The sequence below is a fragment of the Diplotaxodon limnothrissa genome, linkage group LG17 (genome assembly GCF_057381915.1).
Source record: "Diplotaxodon limnothrissa isolate DT_005_m linkage group LG17, D_limnothrissa_male_GT1.1, whole genome shotgun sequence".
In the NCBI taxonomy this organism is placed as follows: domain Eukaryota; kingdom Metazoa; phylum Chordata; class Actinopteri; order Cichliformes; family Cichlidae; genus Diplotaxodon; species Diplotaxodon limnothrissa.
In genome coordinates, this window is record NC_140612.1 from 41,336,526 (window position 1) to 41,362,671 (window position 26,146).

At 43.9% G+C, this 26,146-nt stretch overlaps 2 protein-coding genes across 3 annotated transcripts in view; both read left to right on the top strand.

The window, feature by feature from the left end:
• Positions 1-26,146, top strand: part of rabgap1l (RAB GTPase activating protein 1-like) — a 93,236-nt gene that overhangs the window by 8,906 nt on the left and 58,184 nt on the right. For both annotated transcript variants that reach the window (XM_085376391.1, XM_085376392.1), the window contains exons 5-13: positions 24-198; positions 1,002-1,159; positions 1,546-1,656; positions 2,186-2,252; positions 2,338-2,440; positions 3,729-3,895; positions 7,434-7,563; positions 11,834-11,927; positions 13,142-13,292. In XM_085376391.1, the coding sequence (XP_085232517.1) occupies positions 24-198; positions 1,002-1,159; positions 1,546-1,656; positions 2,186-2,252; positions 2,338-2,440; positions 3,729-3,895; positions 7,434-7,563; positions 11,834-11,927; positions 13,142-13,292 (1,156 nt within the window). The remainder of the gene's footprint in view (positions 1-23; positions 199-1,001; positions 1,160-1,545; positions 1,657-2,185; positions 2,253-2,337; positions 2,441-3,728; positions 3,896-7,433; positions 7,564-11,833; positions 11,928-13,141; positions 13,293-26,146) is intronic.
• Positions 19,499-24,056, top strand: gpr52 (G protein-coupled receptor 52). Its single transcript, XM_085376364.1, has one exon. The coding sequence runs from the start codon at positions 21,353-21,355 to the stop codon at positions 22,469-22,471; it is 1,119 nt and encodes a 372-aa protein (XP_085232490.1). The 5' UTR covers positions 19,499-21,352; the 3' UTR covers positions 22,472-24,056.

Consider the following 26,146-nt stretch of genomic DNA (forward strand, 5'->3'; position numbering starts at 1 on the left):
GAGAATGAATTGTGAATCTCCAGGGTTGTGGACCAGGCTACAGGCATAGAGATTGCCTCCTTCCCGATCTACAAGGTGCTGTTCTGTGCTCGAGGTCAAGAGGGCTCTGTGGAAGGTGACTGTTTTTCCTTCACCGAGAGTTACCGGAGCTCGGAGGACTTCCAGATTCATGTTTTCTCCTGCCACATCAAGGAGGCTGTGAGTTTTCTACTTCTTGTGACAAACTGCAGCATCAAACGTATTTTACTCCACAAAGACCCTCCTGTTGATGCAGCCAATGAAATAATTGATTAATTGACTGCTTTGAGCAGACACCAACATAATATTGTACCTTTACTGACTGACAGACAGACACTGACGCACTCTTCCTACAGCCTGCAAGGTTTTTGACCATTTCATGATATTCCATATTTTTGGGCTGCAAACTATGGCTGTCTTAGAACGGCTGTGAGATGTGTGGGTTGTCGTGTTGCAGTGATTTACCCACATAGTGTAACAAAATGGAAAAGTGAGCGCTGTACTCTTTAAAGAGAAGTGTGAATGTTGGGTTGTTGGACCTTTTGTGTTGTCCAGAAGCTGCAGACGAGGGTTTCGCGAGCAGCTTGGAGGTGGTTTGCATGTTCTACCTACACACAGACTCTAAAACAAGAACTTCACTGGACGACTGAAGGTTCAGCACATTTTTAGGGCTTTTGCAGCCGTGCAAGTTGAGAGGTGCTCTGAACAGGAAATCATGTTATTACAAATATTTTGTTTGTGTTTTGTATATGTGCTGTATTTTGATGTAAACATACCACGGAATTAGAAGTACTGACACTATTCAACCAGCTGAGGGCGCTGTTGTCTTTTTTCTTGCTCGGCTCTTCATTTGTGTATACAGAGTTATTTATTTGATATCTGTAGCTGATCCATACGTGATCACTCATGCTGTCTTTTTAATCATCTTTACCTGCAAAGCTTCCTCCGTCACTGACCATCTTCTCTTGTCCTCGTCCATCCAGGTCAGTCGTATCTTGTACAGCTTCTCTACGGCCTTTCGGCGTTCTTCACGACCAGCAGACATCAGAGACACGACGCTGTCCAGTCCACCTGACGGTGATCTCTATACCTTCACTGTTACATTGGAGATCAAAGAGGATGATGGCAAAGGCAACTACAAGTACATGATCACACGTGCAGAAATACACCTGCATTTCTCCTCTCTTCATCACAGGACTGTCAGGATGACAGATGTTGGGAAAGATTTAATGTATTTTATCTGGTATTTTATCACCTGCAAAGACCATAAAGCTGATAATCTTAAATCATCTTATTACACGTAGAGATCAATTTTCATTTTCATGCTGTCTTCTGGTTTCTGAGATGGGATGAAGTGAAGAGACTGAACGGAGGACTTGTAATGTTTTGTCAATCACGCTCAGATTATTATAATTTCCCCAGAGAAAAGATCAGGAAAATAAGTTTACAGATGGCACTAACATGAGCATTATTGCACATGCAGTCATCTGGACTTGTGTAGTAATTCATCCTTCTTGCTCCCTACAGCCCCGTGCCCAAGGACAGAGAAAAGTTCTACTTCAAGCTGAGACAGTCCGTCCAAAAGAAGGTCGTGGTTTCAGTCCAACAGATGTGTAACAAGGAGCTGGGCATCGAGAGGTGAGCAGCACCCCGCTGCACTTATTCCCCGATCTCCTTAAATGTAATCTTAGCCTTCAGCTTTTAGTCCACTGTCACTTCAGGATAAGTAACAGCATTACAGACTTTATGGAAGTCTTATTGGTTAAGCTCCAGTGTGAGGAGACGTCCTTAAATGGTCATGTATGCTTGTCTGGGTCCTCCGGGGGACAGCGAGCAGCAGTCGGAGCTGTGCGCTGTTATAGTCAAAGCAGGCAGGAGTTACACAAATATTCAGTGCATGATAGAAAGTAGTTTCCTGTTCTAACTTTTCTTAATTCTGGCTGTTGGAGTTTGTTCTGGTGGTTGTTAATCATTGTTCACCAACACCATCTTACTGAGTTACTAAGCTTTAGCATTTCATACCGTGTAAAAGTGCAGTTTGACTCATTGAGCTGTTTGCGTCGCCCGGTTTCTTGCCCGTCTCGACTCTGCAGACTGAATGCAGGCTGCATCTGTGCAGCTCGCTGATATTGATTTGTGGATTGAACTTCCTGCGTCTTCCCTCCAGGTGTTTTGGGATGCTGCTGAGTCCAGGACAGAAAGTCTGCAACAGTGACATGCATCTACTAGAGATGGTGAGTAGCACAAACTCTAACTCGGCTCGCTGTGAAACCAGAAGATTGTTACAAGAAAATAATCCACCAGTTAATCCGTACGCAGGAATCGATGGGGAAGAGCTCTGACGGGAAGGCCTACATTATCACAGGAACTTGGAACCCCAACATGGCGGCCTTTCAACCACTGAATGAAGACACGCCTAAAGGTTATTACTCCTTTTCTTTCTTTTCTCCTTCTAGCTTGATGTGACCTGTTTTAGTTTGTAGAGGATAAAGTTTCAACACTGATCCGAGATACTTTATATGTTGCAAAGCCAACAACCGGGCTGCGTTTGCATTCTTGCCCTGAAAACGCCGCACAGCATAACAGCCCACGAGTACCTGTTTACTAGCCTTACAAACATGTGTATAAAATAAAAATACAAATGCAACAGGATTTATTTCCATACATTACTGTCGGTGCGACTGCTAAAAGCTCAAGGTCACATTTGGGAAAGCGCTCGCACTGGAGTGGGTGTGATAATTGCCTTAATCCATTCTGTGCTGTGTGGAAGCTGGCCGTGTGACCTACGGCTTGGCATGTTTTACATGTGGACGCATAAACAAATTGTGTCGAGCATCAGAGGTAACTGAGCTTTGGACGCTCACAAGAAATCCAATTAAAAGCAGCTTTCTGACTTGTCCTGCAAGTGAAACCTGCAGGTTTTAATGCAAGTTGATGTTGATGGAGGTAGTGAAGCTGAGCTCTGTACAGCTGAGCATCAATCTAGCTCTGTGCTAATTTTTAGTGACGTGTGGAGCCCTGTGCCGACCCTTTAAAAAGACAGATTAGAGGAAAATCGTATTTGAAACGTCTCATTATCGTGCATTTTGTAACGGTGTGGAAGTCTCGGTGCACGTGAGGCTTATGGACTTCTTTTAATAACAATCTGTGCAGTCAGGAGACTTAATCAACCATAGCTCAACTCCCTGCTGTGACGCTACGTCTCTTGCCTCGTTGTCCTTTTGTCTCCAGAACAGAAACATTAAGTGATTTGTTCATTTGGAGCTTTTTGTTATGAAGATGTTGTTGCATAAATCGAAACATCAGTTTAGAAGTGGTTGGTTAAGCTTTGGGTTTAGTTAGTAGTGTAAACTTTTCACTGAACAGGTGAACTTGCAGACATGTTGGGAACTTGGAGTGCTTATCCACCAGGGGGTGTGGCCTCCCTGCAGGATGTGTGGATTGTCTGCCTCACAGTAGAGCCCAGCACATGTGCATGTCTGGATTCATTGAGTGAGATATGACTGAAGTTGCTGTTGTCTGTTTTCTGGGAAAGGGGAGCTGATGTGACGTGCCTGGTTTACCATTTAAAAACAATGAGAACACACCGATGCGCTGAATGCTTTGAAAGCTGAGCTATAGCTGACCGCCTTAAATGTCACCTGCAACTCTGCAGCTGTAACAAAGAAAGAGACGGCACCAGTGTCTCATCATGCTTGCTTTTCCTGCAGATAAACAGGTCTTTATGACGGTGGCGGTGGACCTGGTGGTGACCGAAGTGGTGGAGCCAGTTCGCTTCCTGTTGGAAACTGTAGTCAGGGTCTATCCGTCAAACGAGCGCTTCTGGTACTTCAGCCGCAAGACCTTCAGTGAGACTTTCTACCTCAGACTCCGACAGGTATCTTTACTGAAACTTACAAAACCTCCCACATGTGCTTGTTTCCTTATAACAGGAGAGTGTGTAGATGACGTCAAAGCTTATCTGACAGACCGACTGTAAAATGTCAACGGACTGCTTCTTGTATGGCACTTTTCTACACAGGCACTCAAAACACTTCATACAGGCACTTTTTTTTTTTTTTTTTTACACTTTAGTGTTTTCTGTTGAGCATTAATAATCTGATTACTTCAGTATCTTGCCCAAGGTTACTCTGGCATGCAGACTGGAGCAGCCAGGGATCAAACCACCAACCTTCCAATCAGTAGATGATCTGCTCTCCCTCCTGAGCTACAGCCGCTCCGTAACATGAGACGTGGGTTTGTTTGATCGGATACTTTAAGGGCAGTATGTAATAGTTGGATTAGGTGGCTGAACGACATTCAAGATGAGATTTTATTATTATCCTTTTGTATTAGACACATTATTTACATTATTTTATGCACTTAGAATTTCAAATAATGTCCCAGTTTGAGTGGATGGCAGCTCGGGGGGTGAGTGGAGGTGGTCAGACTGAGGGGAAAAACGCACCTTCACTGATCAAATAAGCTAAAGGTCTGTGTTATAATGGTACTAATGTTTCATCTGCTAACTCTTTCCACTTGAACAGCTCCCAGTTTTCCTCCACGTGTAGTCTTCCTGTCTTATTAATAACTGCGTGACTATAACGAACATCAGAGTTTAAGTGTCGGATCTCTCCGTGCTGTAAAATTATACAGTAGACTGTGATATGTAGCGCGTGTCTGGATACACTGTCAACCTTCTCAATGCTGAATTAACAGCAACTTTGCCAAGTTTCATCTCATTTGATCTTATTGCAACTAAGGAACAGAACCATGGTTTGTTGGTGCCATCGCTGATTAAAGATGAGCTGCACGCTTCCTGTGTGAGGTGTTGGGGAATGTTTCAGACATTTTTGCCCTCTGGAATTCCCAATGACATTTCTTTGTTTAAAAAAAGTGCATCTTCACGCACCTCCCGCCCACAAAGGCGCTCCCGTCTGAGCGTTTGCTGCAGTTAAGCTGCAAGCTTCTGCTCCCTTGTTAAAAAGCGGATCACTTTTAGTGGGCCGTGGGGAGCTGGCGAAGCAGCGGAGTGTGGGGAAGGCTGGGATTGTGGGAGCTAAGCAGAGACTGTCTCATTATGTGCACGTGGGTAATTAACAGCAGCGGTTTGACTCGTCTGCCTGATTGCCTCTCTAGTTATCTCCTCAGTAAATGGAAGAGTGTTGGACTGGTGCTGTGGTTAAGAACTAATTAAAAGATAATATTGTGTGGAGGCTTTTGCACAAGATGGCAATCAGAGGTGACAGACATGCATATAAAATATGCAGTCCTATTGTCATGTTTTTGCCAAGAAAATTGAGCATCTGAAACACCAAAGAGTCAGTTCCTGTGTGTGCTTTACTAAAACAACAGGCAGCAAACCATCGTGCTGTAGGCTGGATGATTGGGCCGAATCCAAGATTAGTTCAAGATTGAGTTCCATGAATGAGTCCATACTAGACTTTAAAATTTATACAATTTCTTTTCCTCCCCGAAAGCAATAATAACAATTTACAGCAGTTAAACGATCAGCAGAGAGCGCATGTAAACGTTACAGTAGAATGCAAACAGGTTTGGGTCAGAATTTGCGTGAAACTTGGACATGGAGGGGTGCTGGTGCATTGATCCACTGCTGTGGAAGTCAAACAGTAAAAAAACATTTGTGTCTACATCTTTAAAAAAAAATCAGCATCAGAGGTTTGTAATTGTAATTGTGCAGGTCCTGTGGCCAAGTGAAGGTGAACTGGAAGTTTTTGGGGAAACCTTTCACTTCCTAAATTCAGTTAAAGTCCTGGAAGTAAAAAATCAGATCTGTTTTAAATGGATGGCTCCTAAACCAAGATAAGGATCCTAACACACATTAAAAATCTACAATGATTGACTTTACTGAAGATTTTGGCACAGGCCTCGATCCACTAACTGGACCTCCGTATAGTCCTTCAGAACCAGAACCCTTTGGCAGGAAGATGGGTAGTTAAAGAATCATTAGTAAAGTACTCGCTGTGCAGTGTATGGAAGTTTCCGCCACAAAAGGATCCATAACTCGAAATTTCAAGTTAATAAATCGAAATTTCGAGTTAGCGCTGCCAATCAGTAATCTACGTGACTGACGTCATTTCCTCGTTACCCGGAAGCTGAAGCCCTCAGCTACAAATGCTACAGCTAAGCTACCGGTATTACATCCAGTCATGAATGCACAGATTGCTGAGTGTTTTCAGCCTGGCTTCAAAAATGATCCTTGTGTTATTAGCAGAATCACACGGCGTTACAGCCAACGCACTCTCGAAAGAGCCAGTTTGTTGCGACCCGGTTTTGAGTGCGCGTTCCTCTGCGCCATGTGCTTCCGGGTAACAAGAAAGTGACCTCATTCACGTAGATTAGTGATTGGCAGAGCGAACTCGAAATTTCGAGTTAAGTCGATTTTTTTTTTTTTTTTTTTTAAATGAATTTATTTTATTTATTTTTTTTAGTGACATAAACGGGCTTCCATAGCAGTGTCCTCAAACGTTGTTCATTTATTTAAAAACTGTAAAACATGAAATTAAAATGATCTTGCTGAAAATATGAATGAAACATGATCTTTAATGTCCCGGACATTTTTTCTCCTTCATTGATGGAACTGTGGAGTGGGAGCACTCACGCTCGCATGGAAAAAATAAAGTGAGCCCGTAAAAGCTTTAGGTAGCCTTCAGAAAGTGTTGGGACTGTGAACAAAGAGACGATCAAAGCTCGTAGATGCTAAATGTAGCAAAGACTCTTTGCTATGTTTGCTACATTTGCACGGGACTGGTGCTTTCCTCACATCCTAACATTCAGCAAACAGTAACATTTGGCATGGAGATGTTCTTCCTTTATATCAACAGTCTGGCTTAATCCCCGCTTTCATTATTTTCCTATAATCTCTTCCTGTTGGTGCTGTTTGTGCAGTGTGGCTTCTTTGGCCCAAATTTCACTTCAGATTTTATCATTGTTAATAATTTATCCTGTGGGGTTAACTATTCGCTGGCAGAGGCCAAAGCAAATTATCTTTCCTCGAGTTTTCTCTAAAAATAGGCCAGGCTTCATATTCTCTGCCAATTTGTGCTGTGAGTTGGTCATTAGACACCGTGCAAGTGGGCCGATCAATACAGCTCATTGATCCGTTCTACCAGGTGGTGGAGCGCGGCAGCGGCGCTCGAGTGAATGAACGGCCCAGAAATCAACATCAGCTGCTTGTGACACCGAAGGTCGAGCTGACGACGTCTTTGTTCTCTCTGCATTTCTTCAGTCTGTTATGATGCTTTTCTTTTTTCCAGGTGTCGTTAACGTTGTACTTTAGTAATAATTACACTCTAGATTTAACATAAATAATTGAACGTGTCATTTCTACAGTGTAGCACACATTTTGATACAGGAATCCCCCCCCCCCCCCTTTTTTACACAACCTGACATTATTTGTCTGCGTGTTTACCCAGCAGGCACCAGAGAGGGGGGGTCAGAGTGACGCTATGTACGAGGTGGTGAGTCTCCAGAGGGAGATGGAAAGAAGCAATGAAGAAAAAGGACGCCTAGCATCACCCACTGAGGAAGAGGAGGCAGATGAAGGTACTGAGGTGTCTCTCTTTCGCTCTCTTTTTGGCTCTTTTGGCTTTAAATATTCGTTGGGCCATTCAAATGCAGTGTGAGACGTCTTTATTTCTCCTTCTGTCAATGACGGTGTGCTTTAACGCTTATTTAGAAAGCCGCCTCAAAACCACAAAAATGGAAAAAATGTGCCCTTTGTTGTTGAAGTCCTTCGACATGTTGGTGTAGCTGCACGTAACGATGTGTAAGTCCAAACTGACTTTTACCAGCCACACACTCGACGTGTTTCTGTGGCAGAGCCTTGTTCTTCAGTTTAATGTTTTATAATCATTTGCAAAGATGCATGGACATATTGCTGTATAATAATGATTTATATAGCGCTTTTCTAGGCACCCAAAGCGCTTTACAATGCCACTATTCATTCACTCTTACATTCACACACTGGTGGAGGCAGCTACAGGTGTAGCCACAGCTGCCCTGGGGCAGACTGAGAGGCGAGGCTGCCATATCGTGCCATCGGCCCCTCTGGCCAACACCAGTTGACAGGTAGGTGAAGATCTTGCCCAAGGACACAACGACTGAGACGGACAGAGCTGGGGATCGAACTGGCAACCTTCTGGTTACAAGATGAGCTTCCCAACCCCCTGAGCCGCGGTCTTCCAACGGAGCTGTGTGTGTTTGAAAGTGTTGATACGGGTCCTGTGGGGATGTGCGCGGCAAGCCACGTGATTCTTGTGATGCAACACATTTTATATACTCGTTACATTGAGACCAGTGGGAGGCAAAGATGCATTCTTTCTCCCTTCCTCTTCCTTCTGGCCATTGGACTGCAATAGACCAAGATGTCTTTGGGATACCTTGGCATCCACCAACACGTCTGAAGGACCCTGCCTGTGCAGATGATCAGCTCTGTTGGCTCACATCTGGAAGAACATGAAGACCAGGACATCAAGCTTGGGGCAAGAGGCGGCCAAAGTGGGCTTGGAGGTCAGCGGGAACAAGCGGGGTCATGTATTTAGTATTTATTTATTTATTGTCATTGTCAGAGAACAATGAAATTGCATTTGGGGCTTCCGTACAACCCGTAAATAAAATAATGAAGAAAATAATAAATATTAAGAAATGGTTAAAAAAAATGGATACAGAGAGATGTGTGTGTCTGTGTGTGTGTGCGTGTGTGTGTGTGTGCGTGTCTGTGTGTGTGTGTGTGTGTGTGTGTGCGCATGCATGCATATAACATTTGGCCTGCTTTAAAAAGTCATAGGTTAACTGTGTTGCTGACCCAACTTCATTCTCAGCCTATATTTACACACATGTTTAAACAACAGCTGCTCCGTTAAATCCGTTTGATTTTTAGCTGCAAACAGGAAACGGGACCATTCGCCTTCAAAGTTGTGATTGCAGTGTTGAAGTTTCACTGTAGCTCAGCGTATGTTGAGGATGTTTGCAGACAAGTCGGCCTTTTTCATGCAGGCCGCTTGAAGGCAAGGCAAGGCAAGTTTATTTGTATAGCACAATTCAACAACAAGGTGATTCAAAGTGCTTTACAGAGACATTAGAAACAAGAACAAATAAAAAGCATGATTTAAAATTGATTAAAACAAGCAAATAACCTAACTAACTAATAAACAAACAAACAAACAAACAAAACAGTATATAAAATCAAAACAGATAAAATCAGAACAGTAGATAAAATCAGTAGTTAAATGTAAGTTTTGAAATTTAAGCTTGAAGGTGCGAGCTTTCACTGGAGGTTTTCGGTGCACCCTCTTTGTGACCAATTTCACCAGGTCGCAACCTCCAGCGGTCACTCAGCCGACCTTTGACCCAGCAACGGTGGCACAATGCACCAGGTTACAGAAACCAAGAGATGCATAACTGGCTGAAATTGCACCAAAGCGGCGAATATGATGTCGCTTTGTTGTACGACACTTCACCAGGGTGAGAACGGCCAGCATCTTCATCGTGCTCCTTTTAGTAATGTAGCAGATGCTCGGCAGCAACGGTAACTCATGGCTCTGCATTGCTTTGGAAAGAGCACTCTACTGTAGATGCAGATCATGGATCTGGTCTCACTCCTTACACTCCCACTAATCTCTCGAGTTTACATGTCAGTAGGTTCCATCTGCACGGCAAACCAAAAACGTTTTAATGTAATACAGTTTTATGTGATTTTACTCTCCCACTGAAGTAAAATCTAAGCTTCTAAATTAAATCAACTTCTAAACACTTCAGAGCTGCCATAAAACATGACTTGATCTCATCGTCTCCGTCCTCTCTGCTGCTGATGTAAACGCTTCTCTACTTTTTCTCTCCCCTCCTTGAACAGAAGACAAAAATTGTATTTCCTGTGTCTGTCTGCCGACTCGTTGAAGCCACCCTGGCATCTGGTGCTGTGAGAGCCTTTGAAAGGGCCTTTTTTATATAACGCCCGCTTCTCCCCCAGAGCTGAAAATTGGAGGCGCTCGGGGCCGTGGAGGTGGAGGCCAGCCCCATTGTGTGCAGAAATGAATACAGTCGGGTGTAGATGCCACTGCTGTGTGCCAACACGCTCCGTTCACGTGGACGCCCCCACAGCCCTCGCTACAATGTGGACAATGGCCCCAAAGCTGATGTGCTTTTCTTTCACATCATACTTTGTCTGTGCATCCGTGTGTGTTGTTTTTATCATACAATCACTTCCCATTTTTATACATGTTCCTTTGGTTTATCACAGAGGCTTGATTTGTTCACTGCACTGCTGTCATGTTAGATTTGTAGTTCATTAGAGTAAAAGATGGAATTTAAAACGTCTTCATGCCGTTAACTGGAAATTTCTGCTTGCTTTAACATAGACAAACCAATCCATTAGTGCTTTCAACATGACATGAATCCCACAGTCAGTGTGCAGCCCCTTCTGCAGATTTAAAGGTAATGGCCTTCGTCTTCAGTTTCTTTTTATTTTTTATCAGCGAGTGCACCGGCAGTTGGAATGCATTTGCGCTTCCTGGCCTTGGAAAATCTGAGGACAGAGGTAGCTGCTTTGTGCTGCGTCTGAGCCATTTGAAAGGACTCATCAAGCATTTATAAAGACCTGAAAAGCTTCTGCTAAAGGCTTTGAGGACATATAGGAGCAGCGGTGCAGTCAGTGTAGTGGCTGCACGCTCTGGAAGAAAATGTCAGCCTGACACTTACCCTGTCCGGCGTCAGGCCTGCCAAAGCATCCTGTTATTTTCATCTCTGTGATATCATGAAGGAAACTATGACAGGTCTTAATTTTTGGACACACAGTGGGACTCATCATCATTAAGTTGATAAGTTTTGTTTGGTTCAACGTTAATTTTACCTTTTTTAAAAAATTATTTTCTTGTTAAGGCAACAGCATTTTTCTTTTGCGGTTTTTAGTTTTGTCCTCTCGTTTTGTTTCTAGTTCCCCTTTAAACAATATAAAACTGTAGGAATAATCATGAAGGTCCATAATGAAGTAAGGCGCCCTCTAGTGCGTGCATCTGTCAGCACCTGTTTCTGTGCAGCATAGTCACTGACGCCACGTCCGTATCACATGCAGTGTGGATCTGTGCGTTTGCTCTCGTGGGTGCTTTCTGTGTGGGGATCAGTTCCTCTCTCCAGCAGCAGAGCAGGCCAGACAGTCAATTAGTGCTTCTGCATCTAAACACAAGTGGTTCGCAGTGCTGATTGCCTCTTGTCTGCCTCACGAACCATCAGGCAGAAGGCAATAATGGAAGGTGTAGGCGCTGCACAGGCACTCCTTCCTCCATTTAAACTGTGAGATCGATATTAACAGGTTTGAAAATGTGCATTGCGTATCAGAGTAGCTTAATATGGATTTATTAGTTGGGTGCAGATATCGGAAAGAATATCTTATCTGCCTGGCTCTTGCACAGCAGTCACAGAAACGGTCACAGCTCTCCTGGTAGGTGGCAAAATGCTCGAATGCAAACTGTCGTGCTCCCTCTGTGTTTATTAAGTGCTGAGTGACTGAAAGGACGACACATTCAGCTTTACCTGGAGTTAAAGGTCAAGATGTTTGTCTCTCTAACTGCATGCTCAGGTATACAAGGGTATACGTGCTCCTAACACACATTAATATTGCTTTACTAGCTCATCGGTGCGACTGTAGTGAAGTGAGATGAACCTAACTCTGGGTACGACTGTTTGCGATCCTCCTCGACTTCTCAGTTGATTGCAACTCTCATTACTTTCTTTCTGTATGTTACACGTTAACGTGACCCGTGGATTGCGATGGATCGTGAACCTCTACATCACCGGCGTCCTGTTCTGTGTCTTGCAGATAGCGACAGTGAAATTTCCAGTGGAACCGGCGACGTTTCCAAAGACTGTCCTGAGAAAATCCTCGAGTCCTGGGGAGGAATCCTCAATAGATGGTGAGGCAAAATGTGAACACACTGAGACCCAATGACAAAATACGTGCAGTGGCACTAAGCAGTGGAAGAAATGCACCATAGCGATCACAGTATCCACAATTCAACTGACCCAGCATGACAATAGCTGGGTGGCAGTCTGCTTTAGCTGAGGGCTCCTTCCATAGCAATGAACCTTCATCTGTAGCTTGACTCGTGCTAAGATTGTGATGCAGGTTAAAGAAAACTCTCGATGATTGAAAAATGGGTAAAACTAAAGGAAATTGGCAGTTTAGGCTCATGTTAAATCCCAGTTTTTATTGATTTTAAAACGTTAAGCTTGATTCGTACAGCCAAGTGTTTCCAGCTGGACTGACTGTAGCTTTTAGTTGTTTGGTCAGATATTAACCAAAGTGCAGAACATTTAGAATCGTTCGCACCTCCTTAAAATCAGAAAAGTCGGCTCCACTTTGCCTCATACACGGTGTGATTTCCACTACAGCACCTTGACTGTTTTATGATCCCAGTTCTTATGGATTACCTACTCGAACTGCAGCTGAGACATTTTAATGAATTACCCTCGTCTTTGTCCCCACTCCAGATGGAGCGAGCTAAAGCGCGGCGCCTAATAGAACGGCCAGTTTAAAAAAACAAAGTTTTTATTTGTTACTTCTTTAATTAATGTGTTGCAACAAAAAGCGTTTGTTACAGTAACTGCTGCTGATAAATTCAGCTTCAGACGCAGTCGTTAGAAAGAATAAGAGACGCTTGGTGCCGTTTTCCTTTCAGCTGCACCGACATCATGAAGTGAGTTTTGTTGGGGAAGTGCATTCATATGCCTTCAATGAATGTGTCATGAGAATATTTCAAGCATCATTAAAAAGAGATGACAGTGTATTTTTCTAAAGGAGGATTTTTTGTTTTTTTGGGAGCGTGGCACTGATGTGCATCAGCAGTGGTGCACTTTCTGCTGTTAGTGAAATAGTTTCATGACACTCGATCACTGCTGTAATAAAGCAATACATCAGTAAACTGAGTGAAGCTGAGTTAATGTTGTTGTATCTTTATCATTAAGATTTACACTTCAGAAGGTGCGAAATTAAAGCTCCTGTCTTGTCACAGCAAAGAAGTGATTGTCAAAGAGCTGCACGTAAAGTCAAGTGGCTGAATCGACATTGTAAAATAGTGTGTGTGTGTGTGTGTGTGTGTGTGTGTGTGTGTGTGTGTGTGTACATCAGGCATGGGAACCTGTCCACTCGCCCGAAAGGTTTGTCCTCATTGGTCCGCAGCGGCATTCCTGAGCCACTCAGAGCTGAAGTCTGGCAGCTGCTGGCTGGTTGCCACGACAACCATGACCTGCTTGAGCACTACCGCATCCTCATCACCAAGGTAAACGCACGCGCACAGCAGGGATGGACAGCTGCTAATAAGAGTGCATTTCTAAAAGAAACACTGACGTAAGACTTTTCTACCACATCCTCACCTGGGGGCCGGCGAGGCGGCAACAAATCCACGGTTTTCATTATATTTGACCCTAAGATCTGATGTCGGCACATTCCTCCTGTGAATATGAACCGTGAGAGTGTTTTCTTTGTGTCGATGTTGTGCTTCCACGCTTTTAGCTGTAGCCGCCATTTTTGCCGTGCTTAAGTGAAAACCAGACGGCGAGTGTGAATGGTTACGAGATCTCGTCACTGCGATGAGAGTGAATGAGGAAATGTGTTTCTGTACTGCGTACAAATCTGCGTCTCACCAACGCTTTTGTTACAGCTGTTCCTCTGAACTGTGTGTCAAATCGGAGAAGGCTGTAATTTAGCGGTGACATTTAAAGGCACGCGGCGCCGTCTCGGGACTGTGACGGCTCGTGCTGCCCTTTGGCCTCCCACGGAGCAGGAATTCAAAGTGAATTTTTGGACCTGTAGTATTTAACTATTGCTTGTTGTTCTGGCTGCGTTCAGGTATAGCACACGGGCTTGCACAAAACTTTTAGCCGCAGTGTCACACTGGAGGAACGGCTCTCCAGGCTCTCTGAAGGTCCGGTTTCATAATGTGCCATTTAACTGTGGCTTTATTTATATACTTCTGTTATAGTTTCATCTGATCTTTCTTAACTTCTTATAAACGAGTAAGTCGAGCGCCCAACTGTACCTAAATGCGGCGGCAGAAGGATGGAGATCTTCAGTTTCATTGGTAATAAAATAGTTTTTTCTCTTTGCAGCACAGAGGCCAGTGAAAGCACCTGCCTCAATCAATAAGCACTAACAGAGAGAAAGCAATAGGGGTGTCGACATGAAGCGTGGAAAATTGAGCCAGCAAAGAGTGTGAACCCACAAATATTAGGTTTTAGTGACTGAAGGGAGAAAGGGAACGCGTGCAAATGCCAGGATAGCGACTTTCACTGCTGTGTGGATATCTCTGGTCCTTCTTTTTCTGTTATCGTTATCCCTCGTCTTTCTTTTTCGTCTTCTGTAGGAACCGTCTTCTTGCTCTTCTTAGATTTCCCTGTGCCCCTCTCTGCCTCTCCTATGCTCCTGTTACATAAGACTAAGCTTCTGTTGTTCAGCTCATTGTGCTGGCTTGAGCACGCCCACATCTTCTGTCTTGCTGGAGTAGTGATGGTATTGATAGGCGGTTGGTCGGGCTATTAATAGCTGCACCAAATGAATGGAACTGAGGGAAGATGTAGCGGGGAGGGAAGAGGCAAAGACCAGCAACATGAAGGTGATGTGGAGCTCGTTTATACCTTTCTGGGCCTTTAATGCTCAGCACCGTGTATCACCAGGAGCCGTGTTATGGACCTCTGGAAAAATCTATTTCGAAACCACTAATCTACTCAGCATTTAGCAGCATGTGACCCGTGGCGTGCTCGTATAATAGCGCGATACTTGCAATACACTTAAGTGTTGCGCTGCTCTCATTTACAGTCATCACACACAGTCGCAAATGCACACTGTGGCCTCGGGGCATCTGAGACATTCACAAATAACTTTCTGGGCTGGCGCAGCGCTGTGTTTGAGGTCGGGAACGGCGGGTTGCTGGTGACATTTGAACAACCTTTTCATGTCCCCAGAGCCGAACAAGCCCAAGGTGTGCCGCCACGCTTGAATCCACAGCTAGGATGCCCTCTGGACCCAGTGGAGGTGGTGAGTGACAGGAGAACGGCGGCTAAGCTGTCATCCCTGTTGGACAACATCTCCCACCCCATGCAGCAGACTGTGACAGCACTGAGCAGCTCCTTCAGTGGGAGACTGCGGCACCCACGGTGTGGGACGGAGAGATTTCGCAGGTCTTTCCTCCCCACTGCTGTCAGACTCCACAACAAAGACTTTAACTGAACAAACACACACATCCACACATGTGCAATAACACTAAGTGCAATAATCTTTTCTGGCATCGTTGTATTTTTACTCAGTTGTATATAGCATTCGTATTCTATTTTTATCTTATTGTATATTTTTATTCTATTTTATTCTACTGTATATAGTATATTATTTTATTCTATTCTGTACAGTTGTGTACTGTATTTATTCTTATTGTATTCTAATTTTTGCGTCATAACTTTTGCACTGTCCACTTCCTGCTGTGACAAAACAAATTTCCCACGTGTGGGACTAATAAAGGTTATCTTATCTTATCTTAAAAAAGCTCAGCCAGCTATTTCCAGTCCTGCCATCCCAAAAACAGACGCCGGACTCGCGTCTTAGCTTTGAAAGCTGTAATGGAAGCATGGAGGGAAACTGCACAGCAGGCAGGACCTCAGCGTGACCAGCGCAGGACATTTCAAAGCTGCTAAACACTGACCTGTGAATTATTCATTCATAGAAAGGCACCGAACTCAATCAAGCTAGCTTTGCAAAAGCAGTTTGTTCCACTCTAACTTTGTTACTGACTTGTAATTCAATTATAACTATTTCACTTCAGTTTTATTTCTATAGCATCTAATGACGGTCACCTCTAATGTCGAGCCCAACATTTCAACAAATTCTTGCACCTTGCACCCATTTTCCTTAAAAAAACCAAAGAGGGTGGACAGCTGAGGACTTGCAGCGTGTATAACCTCGTCTGTGAAGATGAGCTTTTTCTGTGTGTCTTTCATTTCCCGGATCTCACCTGGTTTCCTCCCAGGACTTCTAAGCTGCTTTCCATTTCAGTGAGCAGCCAGCTTAGTGATGACATATAAAGTCTGTGTGTAATCAAAGGTAGCATCAGCCATGCAGCCAGGCTGGAATAATACTACACCCACGCCTAATAATGCTCATAAAGATACACGGAGCACAATGTACATAAGAGAGGCTGCCATGGTAACTGTGAGGGTCAACAGACTTTTCTTTGCTTGAAGTTATCGCCATGACAATTCTGTCTCCTTTAGCCTTTGTCTCAGTCTTCCTTCGCCTAATGAGTTGGTGTTCTGCCTTTGAAACCTGCAGTAGTTGTTTATGGATTTCACATAGTCACTGTGGCGACCGCTGCACGGTGTTAAGAGAAATCCACGTCTTATTTCACTGACATTCATTTTGTTGCCATGTGATCCTTAGTTTTCCAGTTTGTGCACACATACAAGCTTTTCTCTCATCTTTTATATATGTTGACATTTTCATACTGACGATAAGTTTTCACCCTTGAGGTTTGAGGTTTCCCATCACTGCCTGAAAGACAAATCCCTGTGGTGGTGTCAGCCAATCAAAGCCTCTCGCACACATTCGTACACACTCGCCTCGCTGTCCCGTCCTCCTTTATAGTATCTGCGGGGAACAGCTGCACTGCACGTCTGCAGTACAGCCAAGCAACACCGCTTCCTACAATATAGGTCTATTCACAGCACTCTCCCTCCTCGGGTCTGTGTGCCTGTCCATAATGCAGTTTCCAGTCTCCATTCACCGACAGTTTCCACAGTAGGAAAACCGTGGAGGATGTGCTGCCTCTGATCCACAGCGTCAGAAACATCGGTATCATTTCTGTAGTTACTGAAGGTTGGCTAAAAACTGACTCGACGACAGATTTGATGTTTACTGAGGACCCTCTGCTGTGTGTGTGTGCGTGTGCGTGCAGCTGAAATGGTGTAATCAGTCATGTTAATGTGGTGCCACTTGGACACGTCTGATTAGATGCAGAATTTTTAGTATTGAGTGAAATTAAGTTGCCATGCCAAAGTGAATAAAATGATTCTGGAGTTTTGCTGGTGTGCAGTGATAATTGCATCGGCCGTCTGTGCTGACACTGATATGACGCCCGCATTAAGGAGATTTAGCCAACCTCATCTCTGGTCACTTCTTTGTCCAGTGCTCCGTGTCTTTGCCTCCACTGCAGTCGCAGCAGCTCGTATCACCTCAATAAATCTGAACGACCTGCAATGAACAGCATTTTCATCTGGGTGTTAGATTAATCTTAAATGTGATTTGTCAGGATACAGCAGTAATGTTGTTCATCTGCAGATTAAGTGAGAAAAACTTAAAGCTGCTCTGGGATGGAATCACTTAGTATAATCAACAAAATCTTATTTCATATCCTTGAACTTCGAGACTCTCAACAAGGGGCGTCCTGTTTGAAAATACCGTTTGCAGGGTTCTGTTTGTAAGAGGAAGAACGAAGTAGTTGTTGCTACTTTATTTTTGTTGTAGGAGATGAAGTGATTAGTTGGTGTGTCCAATGTAACGGCGAACAGCCTGCCACTTTCTTTACCGTGCTCTGGATAAACCACCAGGCCAAACACCTTTTAATGTAGATATAAACTCCCTGCTTATGCTGGTACATTGCTGTTTAGACTGAAATCAGCAGGAGCCCAGGCATGGAGGAGGGAGGGATGCTGGGAGGCAGTGAAAGGTGAATCAGCCGCCGCCTTTGTTTCCAAGTGGCCCCGCTGGCTTTGTTTTGGAGCAGAATGAATTATTAACGGTGGCCTTCTGGTCGTGTTTTTCATCAGTGTCCACCTCCAAAGGTAAAGAGCGCTGTGATGAGAGATCTCCATTGACTGGCTCCTTCCACAGTGACAGCACAACTGTCTACCTGAACTTCACCTGATCTATTTTAGTGTTTTTAGTTTGACCTGTTTCAGTAGAATCGAGTCTCATTTTGACTCGAGCATACCGACTTCTATATTTAGTCAAATTGTAACACTTTTCTAAAGTAACGGCTAACAACATAGCGTTACCAAATAAATAGTGTATTCAGTATGATGTTATTTCCCACTGCCTGTCTTTGCAACCTCAAGTCAAAGTTAATTGTGCACTTTTTGATAGATGTGCGTGTTGCTCTCAAAGATTATTGGTTCAGTAATGTACGCAGGAGTTGATGTCACCTTAAACATGAGGGTTTAGACATTACGCTACTATTAAAGTCAAATACTAAAATGGATTTAATAATCATGAATGATGTCGTAGTTTATAGATTCTAATTACTAATATAAACAGAAATATTTACAATGAGAAACTCTTACGTTCTGTTTTGATCCCTGAGCTATAATCTGTTTAAAGTCATCAGGTCTGTGCAAGCCTTTCTTCAGCTTTTATGTCCTGTCATAAGCTGCTGCATTACTGAAGAAATGAAATCGCAGGAGCTCCTATTATTATAAGATCATACACATTTACCATTATATCCCAATAGCAGTGTTTCTTGAAGCTGCATCCCCCGTTTTATTCAGGCGATGCATGTTTGTTCTTTCGCTCTGTGTGGCTTTGGCCTATTGTAGATTTTTATTATTATTTTTTAATATAACAGTCTTCAAAAAATCACATTGAGCTGGCTCATATGCTCCACAGTAACCGTGCTCGCTCGCTGGCTTATTTCAGTCCACGCCATGGTCGCTCCATTCAGACGTTAATGTGTCGGTTTGTTTTCCAGAGTAATTAAAGTTGTTTTCTAGATGTGTGCAGTGTAACGATTTCCTGTCAAAATGACCACTCCTCAATGACTTTAATGGTTTCTCAGTAATATTAACAAAGTTTCAGTTGTGTATGCATCATGCTGGCCGGTTTCTTTCCATCCACTCTTTAGATTAGCCAATTTACTGTCACTTGATCCCTTTCAGGATGCTCCCAACTGGCTGAAATACCTGGCAACTGTAACTAAGGGGCAGAGATAAGTGTGCTAAGCTGTTGGTAAATAAAGAAAAGAAACCTGGAGTCTGTTTGGATAATGCAGAAGATGCATTTTCCAATAATTAAAATGTTTCTTATCATACTGGAGGTTAACTGAGTGTTCATGTACATTATGTACACTTTGTTTGTGGCAAGCTGAGACTGAACACTGTACATATTATGACTCAGCGATGTTATGAAATTTGCATTTGAATATTTTTAGATTCAGTAGTTTTTGTTTTTAAATACATAAAGCTGCTCAACTGCAGTTAAATAGTGAATAGTGTATGTTTATGGTATGTGTGCAATGAAGGGCTGTGTGACTAAACAGGAAAGGGGAGAAAAAGTGATAAGGGCTTCACTTAATAGAAATAGTTTGAGAGATAAGTGATATGTAAATAGGAAATGTATCCAAATGTACCTCTGGGAGAAAGCCAGTCTGAGGCAGGATAATGTGGCAGGGAGCCTCAGGTGCAGCTGGGAGGGGAGGAGGCGGGGCTGTGAGCAGCGAGGTGTGTGTGTGTGTGTGTGTGTGTGTGTGTGTGTGTGGAGAGAGAGAGACTGGAGTGTGCAAGCTAGAGAGAGTGTGTGGTGAGGGAGGGAGGGAAGTGTAAGCCAGTCACAGCATCTCTCCTCACTGCACCAGGGCTGAGGGACTCTCCATCCCCTCGCTTCTCTCGCTGCAGATTTAACTCATTTCCATCAGCGCAGTCATCCCCCCCCTTTTTTTGCCTTTCATTTTTACTTGCTGCTTTGGACAGATGCATTGCATTCATATCCTTCAGTGTGCCAGGATCTGAGGAATTATTAATTAAAAACGTGTTGTTGTTTTTTCCTGTTCATCTAAAATAAAAGGGACCATTTTCAAAAAAAGACCGGGACTCCGACTGGGACTTTTCTTCTCTTTATGCTGCGAGAGCGGATTCCCTTTTGTTGTACCGTCAGTGTTTTGTTCAGGTGACAGCTGTACTGAGAGAAGAGTTGGATAGGACCCCCTCCACAACGCTTGAAAGGACTAAGGCAACTTGGAAAATCTGCGGCTGCATTAAGCACTTGAGGACAAGGTCCCGAGCCCTTCTAGGTGCTGCCAGATTTTCAAGAATACCACAATGAAAATGGAAGTGTCGGGTAAATAAGCCGACTGTCGATTCATTCCCAAACCCCTCTCTGCAAGTGTCTGCGACAGGATTGCTGTGGAGTCAAAGTGATTGGAGCGCTGAGTTATTCAGGTGGCCTCTCATTTCTCCTGGAAAGTCCTCGCGTCTGCCTGCATGGGAGTCTGACATCAAACACTCATCAGCCGCTCGACTCTTACGTTGGTTTGTCTTTTTCACAACTTGCAGTCCAGAACACTGAGAGGCAAGTTTGCACATTTGGATTTAAACTTCACATTGTTGGCAGAAGTCATCTGGACGTTGGGATGCTTGACCTCATGCTGCCTAGGGATGCCTTGTAAACACATTTCCCCTCACCACTGTGTGTGCTGAGAGAGCTGTAAAATTATCTCCCGCGGAGATCCCCGTGTTGTTCTAGCCCGTGTCTGTGTTTTGATTCAGACAATAGCTGGGCATACACGGGCTCCAGACACTGGCCGGAGGACCACCAAAATAAGGGAAGCCTGCGGTTACATAGTAAACACTCTGGCACACAGTGAAACTTTGGATTGTAATAAAGAAATGAATTTAATTATACATCGCTGATGCTTTAATTAAACATAGCGATCACCTAAAATGTGTTTTGGAGCCACAGCGGCACCCAGAAAATCTCAGCTGTTCTTAAGGAGTGAAATAGAAATGCTCCATTATTGTTGGGGCTCTTTAGTGAATCGAGTGGAGCTTTGGACTTTGCTTTAACCTTGTGTGATTTCCTCCCTCGCATCATCTTTGCTCTCTGCCCTTGCGAGGACATCTCCTGCCCTCAGCCTCCTGGTGGCAACTCTCATTTAAATCAGACGATGAGGCCACCGACTGCAAGGCAGAGCGGCAAGTGAGCTCACCGCTGGGATACGTGCTGGCCGAAGCTTTAGGTTTACTGAAGGAATGCACTTTCTTCGTACTACTGACCGCTGCCCACCCACTACTTTCACTGACCATGCATCATTGGAAAGGAGAGCCGAACGGGTTGTCCTACGCTGCTGGCGGCTGCATTGATTTTCCTCCAGTCTGCGTTCATTTGATCGAGACCGAGCAGCGATATGAGAGTAAGGCGAACGAAAGCGTGGGCACGCTAGGGAGCATGTTCAGCTCTGTGAACTGAGATTGGCTGCAGACGCCTGGCGAAAAACAGGAGGGCGACAGGAGAATCTCCAGTTTCGGCCCAGCTGCCTTTATGGGTGACACGCTGCAGTCCTGACCCACCTGGACGGCACCCAGAACAATGAACCAGTCTGAACTGACAACAGACCCTTCGATCACTGCCAACGTCAGCCATGGAGACTTCGTTCCTGGCAGGGCCTCGAACCACTCCTGTCCCTTGGGCTGGGGGCTGAATGGAGGCCTGGATGCTTGCATTCTGGAGACCGCTGTCATCGTGCTGCTAACTGTACTAATTATTGCTGGGAACTTGACGGTGATCTTTGTGTTCCACTGTGCCCCTCTGCTGCACCACTACACCACCAGCTACTTCATCCAGACCATGGCCTACGCCGATCTGCTGGTGGGGCTCAGCTGCTTGGTGCCCACCCTGTCGTTACTCCACTACCCAACCAGTGTCCAGGAGCCAGTCACATGCCAAGTTTTCAGCTATGTCATCTCTGTTCTGAAGAGTGTTTCAATGGCCTGCTTGGCCTGTATCAGCGTGGACCGGTACCTGGCTATAACGAAGCCGCTGTCCTACAACCAGCTGGTGACTCCGTGCCGTCTGCGAGGCTGCATCACTCTCATCTGGGTCTATTCCAGCCTGATTTTCTCCCCCTCCTTCTTTGGTTGGGGTAAGCCGGGCTATCACGGGGATATTTTCGAGTGGTGCGCACACTCTTGGCCCACCTCCGCCCTCTTCACAGGCTTCGTGGTGTGCTTGCTCTATGCGCCTGCTGCCCTTGTGGTCTGCTTTACCTATTACCACATCTTCCGCATTTGTCAGCAACACAACAGGGAGATCAGCGAACGACGTGCACGTTTCCCCAGCCAGGAGATGGAGGCCGGTGAAGGGAATGGTGGCGGGCATCACGGGGGGCACGGGCCGGATCGGCGCTACGCGATGGTACTCTTTCGCATTACCAGTGTTTTCTATATGCTTTGGCTGCCCTACATAATCTACTTTCTTCTAGAAAGCTCCCACGTGCTGGACAGCCCTGCCCTCTCCTTCATAACAACTTGGCTGGCCATTAGCAACAGCTTTTGCAACTGTGTCATCTACAGCCTGTCTAATAGTGTGTTCCGGCTGGGCATGCGCAGGCTCTCGCAGACCATTTGCTCCTTCAGCCACTGTGCTGCAGATGACCGGGACTTTGGCGAGCCTAAACCAAGAAAGAGGGCAAACTCGTGCTCCATCTGAAGCCACGTCTCCCACAGGATGAGGAAATAAGAATCCCAGCATGCTTAGCAGCTAGTTAACTCGTAGTTAAATTGGCAGGGCTCAGTGGATAACTGTATCAACCTTTTTAGCTGATAACTGTGACATTATCCTGGGCACTGGTAATTGCATTAAAACCCTTTCAAGGAGATGAATGCAGCATCTAAACTGAGATTTCAAGCGAAACGGGCGCTCTGCGGTGGCTTTTACTCTACATTACAGCGAAGGCTCTCTTAGCCTTTACATCTCTGTGCACATCATCGATGAGATCGGATCTACCGGAGAGACAAAACTGTAAATGCCAAAACATTCATAGATATCTCCTCACAAATCAAATGTGACCGTTTCATGTCTGTTAACCTTTGCTAGTGGTTGTGATTCAGAGCAACCGTCTAATGGATGTCTTCATGCTCTTTGTGTGTGGATACAGTGTAATCTACAGTTGTGCTCACAGACCTGTTTAAAGGTTCTAAGTGGATATTAGACGTTTCCATATCAATGTTACACGTACGACAGTGACAGCAGCCGGTGTGCTGCTGTGACAAATACGACGGAAAATGGCTTTGACTGTTTTTAAGAAGTGAGCAGGTGGAGTCATAGTTATGTCAGGTGTTCTGCCCCCCCTTGATTGGGTGATCGGTTACAGCTGAGATTTAAGCTAAAGATTTTACGACATGAATAAGTGCTGCTAATCTTAGAAAGTAAACTTAATGTAATTCTGTTCTGACAGTATGCAGATCATATCTCATATACCAAGGGACTGTGCAGCTTTAGCACTAAAACCTTTAAATGAACAAAATTGCTTAACACAGTTATTTATTGCTGGTCATCAAATGTCCATCAGTTCAGGTGCTGCTGTGATTGGGCCTGTACGAGATTGTTAAACAACTTTAATTTGACCTGAATATCATCAGCTGATTCGTGCTCCCCCCACGACAAAGCACCTTATTTCCAAACTGGAACAAAGCATATGTCAGGCTTAGCATAGATTCATACTGTGACGCTTAACTGAAGTCAGTGAAATAGTGCAAGGTCTCCCTCTGTGCTTTGTATTCCTGACGTTCCCATTATGAGTGTTCAGTCAGTTTGATGCATGACTTCATGATTTTGAACCAGCCAATAAATATCTTTTCTTTATACAAATGACAGCTGGATTGTGAACACAGATGAAGATGCAGTATAAGTGTCACTGTCCAAATCTTTTCTTCTACATGAGCTGCTTTGAGGATGCAGATGTTTTACTGTTGAATGTGGCTTTGAACCCACTAACACATTCACTCTGGTGCGGGGCCTCAGATGTCACAAGTTTCTTGTGCTTTGAGTGGCTCACGTGAAGGATAGTATTGAGATGACAGGGGCTGGGATTAATGTGACCTGATCTGTTTGTTAAAAAATGACAGGGTAGACGTTTAAGGCTATTGGTTGTTTACCTCGTCTTTGTTCGTTGAACTGGTCATCTGCCGGTGCGCTTTATTTTTGCCTCGTCTTTTATTTCTCCCAGTTCTGAAATAGACGTGAAAATCTATATAACTATATAACAGACTGACTCCCACTTTACCACAGCACAGTAGGGTAGTCATTCCACTCTGTATAAAATGCATTTTTATTTTCATTTGACCGGTGTCAAATGAAAATAAAAATGCATTTTATACAAACGAGAAAATTAATTTCACATTAATACAGCAGCAGTCTTTAGCCAAATTACCATTTGGCTCCTGTAGTGGTGTCAGCAGTTTGTGGTTTAGGCCCTGTAGTGCATAACGGCCACGCGGGAAACCAGGAGACACAGCAAACCCAGCTCCCAGATACTGTAACTCTCCGATCTACTGCTGCGGGACACTTTGTGTAGGCCAGCGGTGTCCAGCTCCCGGCCTCGAGGTGTCCTGCAGGCTTTAGATGTGTCCTTGATCCAACACAGCTGATTTAAACGGCTAAATGACCTCATCAACATGTCTTGAAGTTCTCCAGAGGCCTGGTAATGAACTCATGTGATTCAGGTGTGTTGACCCAGGGTGAGATCTAAACCCTGCAGGACACCAGCCGGTGTCCAGCAGCCAGGTCATCTCATCATTTTAAGGCTGCTTTGTGGTGTTTTACTGTAGGGCCAGTAAAACTGAGTCTTATTCTCGTTGACATGTTTGACATGGAGTATGTGAGCATTCCAGTTTAGTCTTTCTGGCCACCCTATAAATTGAAGCTAAAATCACTGTAATGAGATCTTAGACTCTTTTGATTAATCCTCAGGCTGTAGTGTCGTCACCGGCCTGTGGTCAGTCTGAGTTTGTACCGGGAGCAACTAATAATGGTTTATTCATATAGTTTACTGTAACTGCTGGCAGTGTTAGTTTTTGTTTGGGGTTATTCAAATAAGTGAACTTGGAGGCAGATGCTCCAAAAAATGAGGCAAAAGTGAAAAGCTGTGGACATGTGTGCAGGTCCTCAGAGGAACCGCCAGCATTCTTCAAAATACTCCACTTTGGTCGATGGTGTTGGATTTCAAATAGTTGCAACTTTAATGCAACGTTAACGTATTATAGATTGTTTTATGTGCCTAAAGGTGTATTTTGTAGGAAAAGTGTATTTTATCTTGAGAATAATTGCCATCACATGGTCATGCTGCACTTTTTAAAAACATTTCACGTACCGTGTGAAACTTTACACATCCGAGGATACGTCGTCACTGCGTTTAGCTTTTTCTTTAAGCTCAAGAGGGTCGAAAATGGGTCGTTTCATAACTTTATCAGCGTTGATGTGATTTCTGACTTCCATGTTCTGCTCTTTGATATCTACATTTATAGAAATGTCCAAGTGAACTCACTCCAACAGCCATACGATCTGGCATATATGAGGTATAACAGTAGGGACTGTGTCAAATACTAGACTTAAAATATTCGATATATATATATATATATATATATATATATATATATATATATATATATATATATATATATATATATATATATATATATATATATATATATATATATATATATATATATATTTTATTTTGATAGCTTGTGTTTTTGTATTCACTTTGGGAGCGTATTAGTCGGGTAGTAGATGAAATTATTATGACCTGTAAAATCTTCAATGTGGTGACAAACAATAACACGAAAGCAAAACTCTGTAATGACATAAAATAGAGCAGTTGTCAAAAAGTTTAAGAACATTTAAAGTGGAGATCACAGTTGCTGGTATGAAGATGCACACGTGCTCATGCCTTTGTAGGCTTTCATGTAGCAGGTCATGTGAAACGTGGTCCTGGCACGAGGTTTCAGTCAAAGTGCCGAGTGTTTAATAATCAATGATTTTGTGTGTCTGTGTTACACTGACCAAACTGAAGTGGTATAAAAAAATCAGAAGTGTTATGTCACCTTCCTTTTAAGTGCTTTGATAGAAGCTTTTAGTAAAAAGTGTTTAAAGGAAATATTATATATTTATTTAATTTATGTTTGAATCTTTATACTGCATATGAGTATGTAGTGCGTGTATCTGTTGTTGCTGTACAGCCAAAATAAGTTCTGGCAGGTGTTGTGGACCCGTTTTCGTTAACTCACCTAGGCTGATGTTTGAGTAGGAGGCGAGTGTGTTAAATTGCACAGTATCTATTTTTTTAATTTGAAATTTTGTCAAAAGGTTTTTGCTGTTGCTGCC

Excerpts from the sequence above, each read along its gene's own strand:
- gpr52 (XM_085376364.1), top strand. The coding sequence starts at position 21,353 with ATGAACCAGTCTGAACTGACAACAGACCCTTCGATCACTGCCAACGTC.